This window comes from Rhinatrema bivittatum, chromosome 3 (assembly GCF_901001135.1).
Source record: "Rhinatrema bivittatum chromosome 3, aRhiBiv1.1, whole genome shotgun sequence".
Lineage (NCBI taxonomy): Eukaryota > Metazoa > Chordata > Amphibia > Gymnophiona > Rhinatrematidae > Rhinatrema > Rhinatrema bivittatum.
The window spans coordinates 265,720,456-265,735,403 of NC_042617.1; the positions used below are offsets into that span (position 1 = coordinate 265,720,456).

General features: G+C 44.3%; 1 protein-coding gene across 1 annotated transcript in view; it reads left to right on the plus strand.

The window, feature by feature from the left end:
• The first annotated feature begins 4,279 nt into the window (after window positions 1-4,279).
• LOC115087403 (enoyl-[acyl-carrier-protein] reductase, mitochondrial-like) overlaps window positions 4,280-14,948 on the plus strand; it is a 72,065-nt gene continuing 61,396 nt past the window's right edge. The window contains exon 1 of the mRNA XM_029594546.1: window positions 4,280-4,481. Coding sequence (XP_029450406.1) covers window positions 4,376-4,481 — 106 coding nt within the window. The 5' untranslated portion in view covers window positions 4,280-4,375. The remainder of the gene's footprint in view (window positions 4,482-14,948) is intronic.

A 14,948-nucleotide genomic window follows, 5' to 3' on the forward strand; every position in this document is an offset into this window, starting at 1 on the left:
TTCCTGTAGGCTGAGTATTGATATGGTTATCTGTTTTTAATCAAGTTTTTTGCTAGTCTGTCTATAGTTGGCTTTTGAAGAGAATACTGGCAAGCTGATGTCACTGTAGAGATATATACAGTGATGTCAGTTTGATCTGTATCCATCTGCTGGTAGAGTTGCATAACACACTTGTTCTGGCTTCATCTGACTGTCCTAAAGAAAAGGAAATTATTAGCTAAGTAGTCATTTCTCAATAGCAGAATACCTCATATCCATCATTTTATTTATTTATGTATTTATAAAATTTTATATACCGTCGTTTTGGAGAGGTTCCATCACAAACGTTTACAAATATCCATGATAATAACATAAGATCAGTAATACAACATAAATCTTTAAAAGACAAATATTAACTACTTTATTATATATAAAATCAATGGTAAAACATTAAAACAGGCTAATAACTATATCAGGAAATTATAGTGCATCAAGAATAAAAATAAAATAAAAATATAAATAAGAAAATAAAAATTGACTAGCTATGCCATCTGGTTCTGCTCATTGTAGGTTTTGCAAAAAAGCCATACACCAGAACACAGACAAACCCTCACCAAATACAGAATAAAGTGAGCATAAAGTATAAATAGAAACGTGCCATCAAAAACTGAACTAGAAAACGCTAAAAGCCAGAATTTGTATGCAGTGCAACAATGGAAAAACAGAAACATCACCATTTCTCATAAAACAATAAAATAAAACAATATAAAAGTCATAATAGTAAAACTATACTAATAAAAAAAAATATATATTTCAAGACAGTTGATGAATAGAACATTCTAAAATTAAATTCATATAAAATTAAGTTCCCAAAAACCAATAAAATATGTAAAAATAGCAGTCACATCAAATAACTTCCAATAATAATTAAAACTAATAGGATAGAAACAAATTTCCAGCTTTCCATGCCTGGGAACGTTCGATTTCCAGTCACTCTGAAATTGCCCTAGATTAGTGGGAGAATGGTGGGGTCTACACACAAACTCTCTCTCTCATATATACACAGTAACATACATGATCAATCTCACTCACACACAAGCTCACTCACACACTCTGACATGCTGTTTCTCACACACACATGCTCACTCACACATACTCAAATACACAAGCTCACTCACACTCCACACTAAAATTCGCCCATTCTCACATTCTCTCACAGACAAACACACACACAACGAAATACTCACACATACACAAGCTCACATGCTCACACTTACACATTCTCAAACTCACACATGCTCTCACACAGACGTGCTCACTCACCCATTCCCTCTTGCTTCCCTTTCTTCTCACTCACCCCTTCTCTTCCCTTCCTTCTCACTCACCCTCTTTACTTTCCATCCCCTTTCTCACACCCTCCCCTCTCATGCCATTCCCTCTCACTCACACCCCCATTTTCTCTTCCCTTTACTTACACTCCATCCACTGGGTCTCTTCAATTTTTCTGCCTGCAGAATATGGGAACCCTGTAGGCATGTCATACTCCAGCACTGACCCAGGGGTTGTCTTTCTGCCTGCATGGTGTAGAATCCCCACTGGCACATCATAATTTCAGCTGCTGCTGCTGCTGTCTTCTTCTTCTTGCATGGTGCAGGGCCTGGGACACCACCTCCCCCCACCCCCCCCCCCCCCCCCCCCCCCCCATGGGCACATCATAAACCTGTGTCGCCACTACCTCTGTCTCTCTGCTCATGGGGGCTGGAGATCCCTGCAGGCATGTCATAAATATGTGCCGTTGCCACTATTCCTGCTCACGGGAGGTGGGAGCCCCACGAGCACATCAGAAATTCTTGCCACCGCCACCATCTTCTTCTTACCTGCAGGGCTGGGGATCCCTGCAGGTAAGTTATAAATATTCACTGCTGGTGTGTTGTGCTGCTTGGGTTTCCTAGCCGGATACAAAGTGAGGCGGCTGCAGCACAGGTGTTTTGAAGGGGCACTTTTTGCTGCCTCAAAATTTTTGCTAGCTGAGGTGGCCACTTCACCTTGCTTAATGACAGAACCGCCCCGCCAACATTCATAAAAATGTTGTGTAGTGTACCAAGCTCCACAGAGCAGACAGTATAGATACTGAGAGACCTCATAAAGGCCAAGAGAAGAGTTAGGGAAGCACGCAAAGCTCCAACTTAGTAACATAGTAAATAATGGCAGAAAAAGATCCAATCAGCCCAGCAAGCGTTATTTATATATTCTTTTAATTGATGTATCTTTATTCTGTTAATGTAGTAACTGCTGCTCCATACTGGTTACCCCCATGCCTTCTGTCAAGGGTATTAACTGCGACTCCATGTAAGTTACTGTAATGCATGTTACCCTTTTATATTCATTTCAGACTTCTAGCCAACAATCTCTCTTGCACATTTTTAAACAAAGGGAGAGGAGTGGAAATGCCCATGGATCCAGCCCAATGAACAAAGGAGCAGCATTCCAGTGGCTTCTGAAATTAAATGGCCTGCCATGAGGAAGCTGCAGCAGCTACCCCACTCTTGCATCCGTTGGTCGCAGACGGCTGCAACCGCTCTGCCTCACCTCTTTTTTGCCTTTCTCCTCCTCCATGGGTAAGATGGCTGCCTCCGGTGCCGAGTGCCGAAACCCTCGGCGTCTCCAACCCAGCATGGGTTTCCCCGTCAGCCATGCTCCTTCCCGTGGCCTCCTAGCACGTGCGCGCGCATGCTGCCTACGCTTATCTACACGTCATGGCGGGAACCTCGGGGGCGTCCCCACCGCATGACATCAGTACCTCCGGGTATTTAAGCCTCCGCTCTGCTCCTAACAAACGAGTTAGCAAGGACTTCGGTTTAGCTACTCTGACCGCTTCTAAGCTGCTCGCTTAGACTCCTCACTACCCTCCGAGGTATCTCGCTCCTGAAGAACCTCTGGGCACCCGCTCCTCGGGAGCCTCTCGCTTCCAAACACCCTTCGGGGTTTCTACTTCTAATTAGAAAACCACTCCTCGGGGGTCTCTCTCTCTCCTCTTACAGGATCATCTGTGCTTCTGGGTACTCACTCCTTGAGGGCCTATCCAGCTCAGAATATCCTGCATCACGGACCTCGGGTCCCACCTTCACCACCTACCAGGAGGATTCCTGCACTACTCTTCAGTGAGTACCTCTATGATCCAGCTCTCCATTTCCACCCACCAGGTTCGGCTTATCCTGCTCTGTGGAACACTACCAGCCTTGTACATCTGGGTGAGGTTTCTCCATCTGAGGCTGTCTGAACGTTTTGGCACCTTGCTGGACTTCAGTGCCATCTCTTCCTGCCTTATTACCATCTATCTACAGCTGTACAATAAAGCTTTCTATCTCCAGTGTCTGAGTCTAGCCTATCACAGTGGTTCCCCACTGGGCCCCTCCTCATGGGAGGAGTCATTTCCACTGCGACTAAAAGTCCACACTATGCCTCAAACCCAACACCCACATTACCCGACCTTCATAATTACAAATACCACTGCAGGTTTTGTTCCTTCACTTGATACCTGTGAATTTTTCCTGCCTTCTCCATGGCTATTCTGGCACTGGAGGATGAAGTGCTTTTTTTGTGTTACTAACAGTTTCAGCCCTAGAGATCAATCTATTAATATGCGCTGAACTTCGCATGTGCTATTTTGCTGAGACTCCTATCTGATTAAGCCTGATAGCAAAACAGCAGGCCATTTTTTAATGGAATTCTTTGTAAATATTTCCACCTCATTAAGGAGTAGTTAATTATTTTATGAAAGGGAGCTACAAAGGTGCTTTTTTAAATTATTTTGTAAGTAGTTTATGTGTTCATAGTTAATGGATTTGTATAATTGCAAAATCTAAACTTAAACACATGAAAAATTTGCGAAACCAATATTTAAATTTCATGTGCTAAAATGGAAAATAGTATGCACTATCCCATTTAACATGCAATATTACCCATTTTAGCACACAAAGGGCCAGATTCAGTAAGGATTTTCCCCCATTTCTGAAGTGCTTTGCCAGAGGTAGAAAATGGAAAGGAGCACTTCTGAAAACAGGATGCAACGAGGTTTCTGTATGTGGGGTTTCCACAGGATTTCAAATTTCCTCTGTTGCAACCGTCTAGAAAATTGTGAATGCTTTATTCTGTTAAAAACCTATCATTGTTTAACTGTACATAAGAGCATTGTTCCTCTGGTATGGTTCTTCCTCTTATTTTGCAATAGAAAGCATACTGCAATGTGTTGTAAACCTATCCGCAGCAAATACTACATGAACAGTGTTGCAGGCACAGCTTTTAAACACCGATGTGAAAATGAGAGCTTTTAACCTGCTCCCGTCTCTGAAAGCAAACCCTTTTTTTCGAACTACAAAACCGGCTAGATTTTCTTATGTTTCAAGAAGTCAAAAGGGGCCATTTGCAGGACACCCAGCAGCACAGCAGCCCTGTGAAGCACTTGTCTACAAAAGTCATGGGCACTACAATGAGGTATTACGGTAAGTAAAAGCTTTAAACTATAGATGATACTGTAATTGACTTGGATTATATTGCTCAAAGGCACAGGTTGTTGTTATAAAGCTGCACATTTCCACAGGACATGACAATATCAGTTATCAAGGAGCTACGTGCAAGGCCAGCTCTAAGGCAAAGGCAGCCTGAGCGAAAATTGCCATTGCTGACCCCCACCCCTGCCAAACATTCTATCCCTCTTCTCCCTGCAGATATGCACTCCCCCCCCCCCCCCCCACTATACACCACTTCTCCCTCCCTCAATCTATTCTCTCCCTTTTTTCCCTCCCTCCATTCTCCTGTCTCCCTTTAGGCATTCTCTCTCCCACATGCTGCCTCAAGGCATTCTCCTCCATTCTTCTCCCCCTCCCTTCATTCATTCTGAAAATCCCTTCTTCCCTCCAGATATACAACATTATCCCTCCTTTCATGCATTCTCCCTTCTCTCCATTCTCCTGCCATCAATTCTCTCTCTTTTTCCAGACATTGTCTCCATCCTTCCTCCACTTTCTCCTCTCTCTTTCTCTCCAGGCTCCAGCTTTCTCTAACCTCCTCTCCATTCTCCATCTTCTTCCCTCTTTCTTCCTCCACATATGTTTTTTTCTCTCTCCCCCAACTCTTTAGGCATTCACCTCATCTTCTCCTTCCTTTCATCTATTCTCTTCCATCCTTCACTCCAGGCATTGTCTAAGCCCTTCCTCCCTCCAAGCATTTCTCTCCCCCTTCTCCCTCCAAGCAGTTCCCTTCTCCATCCCATTGTCTCCCTCCCTCCAGACACTCTGCCTCCTTCGCCTACCTCCCCCACCCTCATTCCAGTCACTGTCTCCTTTTCCCCCTCACATTCTATCTCCTCCAAGCATTCTCTTCCTTCTGCCCCCCTCTTTCCAGGCATTCTCTTATGTCCTTTCCCGCACGCTCTAGTGGGGAGGAGGGCAGATGATAGAGGCTTTGTGGGCTGAGCCTCCTTGGGTCCATCCCTCTCTAAAAATTGGTGATAGCTTCACGGGCCTTCATGGGCTCCTACCTCTGACAAATGTCTACTCCTTTTGTCCAAATGGGCAGCGGGACATGACTCCTGTCCTCTTCCTTATTACTGGCTGCTACTTATACCTCGATAGCTGACCACTAGTTCTCCTGCCCTGTTTCTTGCTCATGGCCTGCATTCTTCCTAGCTCAACTGAGGAATAGTGTGTTGTGTACAAGTATGTCACTTAAAGGCACGGGGAAGCATAGGATGGCAGGAACCCCAGCACCTTTAAGAGGGTGGATTTTAATGCAGCTGCCCAGCCCACTGGTGAATGCCAGTGAAGCCTTTCATCTCACGGTGGGGTAGTCGACCGCCCATCTTACCCTACCCAAAATTTGGCACTGCCTGTAGGCAGTTCTTTTTAAAGTGGAACCTTTGGGTTGATTTTTCTTTTGTTTTTTTTTTTTAGCAATAGGCATTTTACCATGATGTTTTTCTAATATAAAATGCATGCTTTTAACCAAATTTCCCATGAATATGAGAGAGATTTTTAAATATGGAGAAAAAAAAACCAATGTTTACAAATATTCATACATTGTAATTTCTATACCTTATCCTCTAAAACTTACCATATGTACTGGAAGAACAAATCTTTAGGATCGGATATAGAATATTTGACTAAGCACTGTGGGATGTTGTACTATACAAGGGTAGATAAAACTATCCATTGTCTGGTAAAACCCATGGGTATTTTCAACCCACAGTGATAGCCGTGATAATGAAAAGTAAAAGTGGCATGCATGTGCTTTTGCTTTCATTATTTCTCCCAGAAAAATTACCTACAGAGACTTGCCCCTGCCTTCTCTGCAGCTAATTGTTCTAGTGACAATAAACACACGTAGGTTTGTTGTTTGATCTCTCACCCTGTCCCCGCTCTTGGGAACCCTACATCAATACAGGCAAAATGACCCGCATCACACAACAATGCAGGTCATTTTTCCCCACATTGAGAATGGGTAATAATCAAAGCCCAAAGGAATTCAATCTAAATAGGTGTCATAACAAAGTGAAATTTTAAAGGGGTTTCACCAGGACCCGTGCATGAGTATTTGGTGCTCTAGGTGAACTTTCGGTCATGCACTCCCTCCTCCTAACTTACCTACTGGCAGCAGCTCCAGCACAGTGCACTTTCTACTAGTGGCAGTGACACTAGCACAGTGCTCCCTTCTTTGGCATTGGCTGTGGTACAGCACCCCTCGAGCCATGTGCTGGCAGGATTTTGCCTCCCCCAAAATTCTGGCACTCTAGGCAACCGCCTTGTTTGCCAATTGGAAGCAGCGTTCCTAGGTTTCCCACCTACTGACTACTGCAATGCACTCTTACTAGGACTGCCAAGCACATCGATAAGACCACTCCAGATACTTCAAAATACTGCAGCCAGAATACTGACGGGAAAAAAGAGGAGGGGCCATATAACTGAAACTCTAGCAGACTTACATTGGTTGCCCATCGAATACAGGATAAAATACAAGGCCTTATGTACCATACACAAACTAATATATGATAAAGAAGCAGACTGGCTAAACACAGCCTTACGAGTACACGTTCCACAAAGAAACCTCCACTCAGCAAACAAAGCACTACTAACAATCCCTTCAGTAAAGTCAGCAAAATTAACCCAAGTGAGAGAAAGGGCTTTATCATTGGCTGGGCCCATACTATGGAACACGATGCCCCCCGAACTCAGATTACAGAATAATCTCAAAACTTTTAAGAAAAATCTAAAAACATGGCTCTTTAAAAAAGCCTTCACTAAAGAGTGTGGAGGGTAGAGAATGAAAGTACAGGGTAATGCAGATGAGAATGAATTTACTCAATCCTACATTTAAGAAGTAATATTTCAAAGCGATAGTAACTCAATAATACACCTGGACTTGACCAACATTACTCAAATAATGATTTTATTTATGAAATTGTAACCGAACTTTATTGACACCTGTTAGAATGTACGATATCCTAGATTTACTAACCTTAGTCTATGTGCCTATTTGTAAACCGTTGCGATGGTATATAACTTAGCGACGGTATAGAAAAGTTTTTAAATAAATAAAATAAATAAAATATACACACGAATAGCATGTACTCACTCACATGCTATTTTATAAACATCAAGAGTATACACATATTTTTCGTTTTACACATACATTTTACCGGGGTAAGAAGGGAGTTCAGAAGTATGCATGGTGGCTGATATTTTGTAAGAGATACATTACCAAACTTATTTATACACTTTTACACCTACATGTGAAATCAAACTTGTCTGCAATTTTTGGGTGGCAGTTCAAGGTAATGTGTGAGAGGGTCTAAGTGAACTGGAGATGGACTGGGTGCACTAGGGGAGGTAACAGCGAACTGGTGAGTCAAATTACATGCACATACTTTAAAATATTCCTGACTTATGCTTAATTCTGGGAGTTTATTCATGCAATGTCATGATAATTTTGGCAAAAAAATATATGATTTTAGGTTTATAAAATAGAGAAAATATGGGCCGGATTTTAATACCTACACGCGGGCGTAGATTTGTGAGCACAACCCGGCACGCACAAATCTACGCCCGATTTTATAACATGCGCGCGCAGCCCTAGGGGAGCCCTGCTGGCTTTTCTGTTCCCTCCGAGGCCACTCTGAAATCGGAGCGGCCTCAGAGGGAACATTCCTTCCGCTCCCCCCACCTTCCCCTCCCTTCCCCTACCTAACCCGCCCCCCAGCCCTACCTAAACCCCCCCTAATCTTTGTTCCATAAGTTGCGCCTGCCTCTGGACACGATCCCCCGGCATGGCCGCTGTCAGTCCCGCCCCCTCCCCACCCCCGCCCCTTTCACAAAGCCCCGGGACCTACGCTCATCCGGGGGCTTGCGTGTGTTGCCGGGCCTATGCAAAATAGGGTCGACGTGCATAGGGCTTTTAAAATCTGCCCCATGGGCCGGATTTTAATACCTACGCGCGCAGGGTACATTTGTGCGTGCTACCCGGCTCGCATAAATGTACGCCTGACTTTATACGTTATAAAATCTGGGGTCGGCGAGCGCAAGGGGGTGCACACTAGTGTGTGCCTTGCGCGTACCAAGCCCTAGGGGAACCCCAGTGGCTTTCCCTGTTCCCTCCTAGACCGCTCCGAAATTGGAGCGGCCTAGGAGGGAACTTTCCTTCGGCCCCCCCCCCCCACACTTTCCCCTCCCTTCCCCTATCTAACCCACCCCCCAGCCCTACCTAAATCCCCCCTACCTTTATTTTGTAAGTTACGCCTGCCGGCCGGCTCCCAGCACACAATCCCCCGGCTTTGCTGCTGTGCCGGAGGCCTTGGTCCCACCCGGCCCCACCCACACCCTGCCCCTTTTTTCAAGCCCTTGGACATACGCGCGTCCCGGGGCTTTGCGCGTGTCGCTGGGCCTATGCAAAATAATAGGCTCGTCGCGCGTAGGGCTTTTAAAATCTAGCCCTATGTGTTCTCTTGTATTGGAAATATTCATGAGTACTAAAACATACACACATATGTTTGCAGTAGAAATGCATGTTATTTTATAAACAGTGCAGCTCCCACCTTATGGTTTCTAAAATACTAGCATAAATCTCCCTGGGTCCACTTATGCATAGGACTCCTGTACCAGAAATAGGTCTGAAAGTTAGGCTTTGTGCTAGAGCAGATAATATTTAATCATCTACCTTTACCAATTGTCTTATTTCTACTCATTGTAACTATTTGTGTACTGTTCATGAAAACAAATTCCAAATAATAGTCTTGAAAATCCTAAAAGAACACCACTTTAAAAAATTCCTTTATTGAGAAAAGTCTAGTTCTTTCTGATTAGATGATATATCTCACATAAGTTTGCTGTGTGTTTTTTGCTTGACAGTGTTGCAACAAGTGTGGGTATTTTATGCCAATATGTTGGCATCAGGATTATAATATGCTGGCTTTTTTTCATCCTTCTTCCTGAAGAAAGGACCTGGACTCTGGTCTCTGGACCTAAGCTGAGGTTGAGGCCCCGGCATCGGGCCTGGGTCCAGTTCCAGGCTTTGAGAGCCAGTCTCCAGACCAGCCCAGGCCCAGAGATCAGAACCCAGATTTCCAATGAATCATTCTCTTCTTTCTTCTTTATGCCTAGACCTCGGCCTTAACCCAGGCCTGATGCCAGGATCTGACCTGAAGGCCAGGTCCCAATGCCTGGGCCTTAGCTTAGGCCAATGCCGGAGCATAGTCCAGATACCAGGTCCCGCAGTCTGGGCCTCAGCCTGGACCCAGACCCAGTGCTATAGCCTTGACCTAGGCCAAGGCCCAGAGGCCGGAACCCAGGCCTCCAACACATTGTCCTCTTTTTTCTTCTTTACAATGATAGTGTCAACAGAGGAGGAAGGTGCAAGAGTTAGCTTCAACACATCCCTAACAAATGCCATCATTGTAAAGGATGACTCATCTTTATTTATTTATTTCAAATCAGTTGTATCCCATGCCCTCCAAAGTTCAGGGTGGGCAACATAAAAACATCCATAAAATTTATAATGAAGTCAGTATATACATATCTAAACAATAACTCAAAGAAAAATGAATACAAACTTATAAAGTACATGATAATTGATCAACTGCCAAAATTGGTTGGTATTAACTCTTTAAAGGCTTGACTGAAAAAATGAATTTTTAGGGCTTTCTTAAATTCCTTTGAGTTACTGATATTGCAAAGATGAAGGGGTAGTGAAGATATCAGACGAAAATGAGCAGGATCATTGAAATTGGAGACATTTTGCTTGAGTAAAGATGGACAATTGCTTTTTTAAGATGTGAAGGCATGTAACCTGAGGATAAAGAGCAGTTAATGATTTATGTTATCGAATGCAAAATTATGTGACTGGAAATTTTCAACAGTGATGTTGATCAAGGGTTTAATGAGGATGATGATGAGTGAAGCTTATTTATGATTTATAATACTTTGTAGGGATGTGCAGAAGGAAAAAATGTGTTTTGTTTTGTTTTTCGTTTCGCCAGGACCCAAATTCGTTTCATTACTTTCATAGGGGGGAAAACCAATTCGTTCATTAGTTTCATTCATTTTTCGCTTGCCATTAAAGTCAATGGGGGAAGTATTTGCAGGCTATTTTTGGCTGCAGAATTGGGGTTTTCTTATCAATTCTGATGAAACTTCTGGGGAGCAATCATCAAAACGAGAAAAGAGCTCCAAGGTACTTTGGTGCCACTTTGCCACAGTCTAAGTGGCATGAATAGCTAAGACACTGTAAAGGGGCAAAAGGGTACCAGGAGTGGCAAGAGTGCTTTAACAGAGGTGCAAAGCAGCAGCAAGAGTGTCAAAAACACACCATAGCTTCAAAAGAGAGCACTGATAACAGTTGCATGAACCCTTGAAGGCAGCACGACAAACAAAGTGGCAAGACAAGTGGCATCAACATCTTACAGCACAATGAAGGGAGAACATAGAAGCAGAAAGAGTGTCAGAAAAAACCCACAAGGCGCCGATAAAGGGACAAAGCAGCAGAAAGACTCGCACCAACACACTGAGGAACCATGATAGTGGCAAGAACACCATAAGACCTTGCCTCGACGTCACCCACTGCGAGCATGAGGTGCGAGATCGGGAGTCCGCCGTCCTCGTGTTTCCGCGGCGCCGGGACAAACCCGTGCCGGTGACCGCCGTGCGCCTCCGGACGTGCGGTGCGTTCGACCGGCGGGCCCACCTCCTCCTTTTCTCATCCCACTAGGGAGCCTGGAGTCGAGGGAATGCTGGCTTCCCTGAAAGGGTGAAAGAAGGGCGGGCGGGTCGACCGGTGCCCTGGATGGATCGACGTCCCCGGGATAGGGAAATTGGCAGGCAGGTGCCGCCTTCCTCTCTGCCCCACCACATGGGATGCAGAGCCGTCCAGCAGAGCACCCTTCCCTCCTTGAGTTCCAGGTACCTAGCACCTTTCCCCATGCCCACTCTATGACATGGCTGTGAGGTCACTTATGACTCACAGGAAAGGGCTGGTTGTTGCTATGGATACTCCCAAATAGCCTTCTATTTCACACGGCCGGTAAGAAAGCACTGTGAACCAAAAGAATGAAACTAATATATGTGTCATTCGTGGGGGATCGCCATGCGTTTCGCGAACCCACGAATCAAACAAACAGGGACCTATTCGTTGCGGATTGCACATTCGTTGAAAACAAATACACATCCCTAATACTTTGGTTGTAGCAACTAGTTCGAATTCGGTCCAAAGCATAGGTTTACTTATGTTTACAGGAGGTCTTTACGTAAGAAAGGTTGCACAAATATTAGGTATCTTGTCAGAGAAATGAGGCAAAAATTTCACAGGAGTTTGTTGTAGAATGTGAAAATTGTGGGGTGTTAAAGGATGATTGAAGTTTAATCAAATTGTGAATGATATGAAAGCGTTCTTGTGGAGTTTTCATGGATTCTTTAAGACATTTTGAAAAACATTTGAGTTTTTTTCCTTAGTTGATGGCTGTTCTGTATTGATTGAGATCACAGTAGGATTCTAAGGATTACATCTCCATCTTGTTTATGTCCTTCTCAGGGATTGCTTTTGAAGTGTGAGAGGTTGTGTATACCATTTATCTCTAATTGTGTGCTTATTAATATAGGGGTAGATTTTCAAAGGGTTATACGCGTAACCCTTTAAAAACCCTCCTGCATGCACCGAGCCTACTTTGCATAGGCTCGGTGGCGCGCGCAAGCCCCAGGACGCGCGTATGTCCCGGGGCTTTGAAAAAGGGGTGGGACCTTGGACGTGGTGCCGGTCCAGAGGCGGGACTGAGGCCTCCGGCACAGAGGCCATTCTGGAAAATGGCGCCGGCAGCTGGCCGACGCGCGCAAGTTAGGATGTAGGCGTAATTCCTGAAATAAAGGTAGGGGGAGAGATTTAGGTAAGGCTGGGGGGTGGTTTAGATAGGGGAAGGGAGGGGAAGGTGAGGGGGAGTGGAAGGAAAGTTCCCTCCAAGGCCGCTCTGATTTCAGAACGGCCTTGGAGGGAACGGGGAAAGCCATCGGGGCTCCCCTAGGACTTGCCACACGCAAGGTGCACAAGTGTGCACCCCCTTGCACACGCCGACCCTGGATTTTATAACATGCGTGCGGCAGCGCGCACGCATGTTATAAAATCGGGTGTACATTTGTGCGTGCTGGGTAGCATGCACAAATGTACCTTGCGCTCGCTTCTTTAAAAATCTACGCCATAGGGTTTAGACGGCGCCAGTTGCTCTATAATAGCTTGAATTGTGTCGTGCCAGTTTAGTCATCCTTATGAGGGCATCTGAGAAATGATTGTTCATGAGATGGGTTATAAAGTGGTGCCAGTAATATGATATTAACATTTATTAAATAATGGTTAGACCATGGTACTTTTTCTATTTGTATATTTTGTTCTGGTGATTTAAAATATGATGAATTTAGGAAGAATAAATCCAATGTATTTCCAGCTTTATGGATTGGGACATGAATAATTTGAATCCATTCTTAAGTATCTAGAAGTTCTAGCACATGCAGGAGATAGATTTTCAAGGTTTACATGAAGATTGAAGTCACCTAATATGAGCGTTTTAACAATTTGTAAGACATTCGAAAAATGGGGAACTGTTATGTTGTAGAGGACCAATGGGACAATATGTGAGCCATATGTTAAATAGTTTGGAAGACATGATTAAGATTTCAAAAGGGGAGGGCACTGACGTAGGGAAATGGTGAGTTTCAGATTTTTCTTAAAAAAGATTAATAGTCTTCCCCCTCTTCTTTGTTGTCTATATTGAGAGAAATATCCCTGACTGAGACCTACACCAGACATCTCAACCACACTATCCAATCCCTGACTGAGAACTACACCCATCTCAATCACACTATTAAAAATGGTTTTAAATAACAAACTTTGTCATTTGCTGCCATCACCTTCACATTGTTATCATTATCATTTACTATACAAATCACATTTAATCGGACTCAATCTTGTAACCTTGTAAATAAGTTGCTGTAAGTTAAATCCCCCTCTTCTCACCTCCAACTCCCAGTTATTTATTTCCCTGTTTTATTGTAACTGTCACTCTCCTTACAATCCTCTTGTTACAGTTGTTTGAGTTATCTCTTATCTTACACACTTTGTTAAATGTAAACCGGTTTGATGTTGATTGAGTTGATTGAGTTGATTGAGTTATCTCTTATCTTACACACTTTGTTAAATGTGAACCGGTTTGATGTGATCCATGTCATGAAAGCCGGTATAGTAAAAATAATAAATAAATAAAATAAAATAAATAAATATGTATAACCATTAGGGCAACATTGATTTAGTAGTGGCACATCGCTGGAAGTAAACCAGCTTTCATTAATGCAGAGGCAGTCAGGATTAAAGTTGGTAAGCAAATCATAATTAATAGGAGCCTTTTTAGTTATAGATTGAACATTGCTTGGCATTATGGTGAGGACAATAGAAGCAGGTGTTAATTTTTGTTTAATCGTCAAAGCTGACCTGTTAGGTCAAGGTGAACATGGGCTGTGATGTAATCCTATGTAGTGACCACGACCCATAATAACTGGAATATCTATTATTAAACAGGCCATGGTGTTGAAAAGTATCCCATTGTAGTAAGAGTAGAGCAGAATTGTCCCTCTAAATGATATTTTGGTGCACACAAAGGGGCAGGATCCTTTGTCACGCTCCTTCGTATGCGCAACAAAGGCACACACATCTCCAGCGCAGGGTGCCTCTGGCATTCTGTGTCATATCTTATAGACTGCGGTGCCCCCTGATGATATAATAAGGGGGCAGGACTCCAGCAGCAGAGGAGGAACTGTGTTGGGAACTCAGAAAAATAAGTAGACAGCAACTCCAATGATCTGGGCAGAAGACAGAACATTGGAGATGCATCAGGCATGGGTCCGGGCTGAAGTCCTAGCATCGGGACCCATCCTTCAGGTCAGGCCCCAGCATTTGTTCACTATATAGTTGGAAGCCTCCTAGATTAATCATTTCCAAGATGTCGGAAGACCACAAACAATTGGGTTTTCAAGAAAACCATTATGAATATGGAAGAGATCTGTAGGCATATAGCTAGGTGATTCTTTATCAGCTAGCATACAGCTCGATCCAGTAAAGTCCGCGGGAGAGCGGACGAACGCCCGCTCTCCCGGCGCGCGCACCGGCCCCTCGCCGGTGCGCGCTATCCAGTATTTAAATGAGGCGACGCGGTGCAAACGGGGAAAAGGAGGCGCTAGGGACACTAGCGCGTCCCTAGCGCCTCCTTTTTGTCAGGAGCGGCGGCTGTCAGCGGGTTTGACAGCCGACGCTCAATTTTGCCGGCGTCGGTTCTCGAGCCCGCTGACAGCCACGGGCTCGGAAACCGGACGCCGGCAAAATTGAGCGTCCGGTTTTCGGCCCGACAGCCGCGGGCCGAATTCAAAATTTTTTTTTATTTTTTTTTTTAC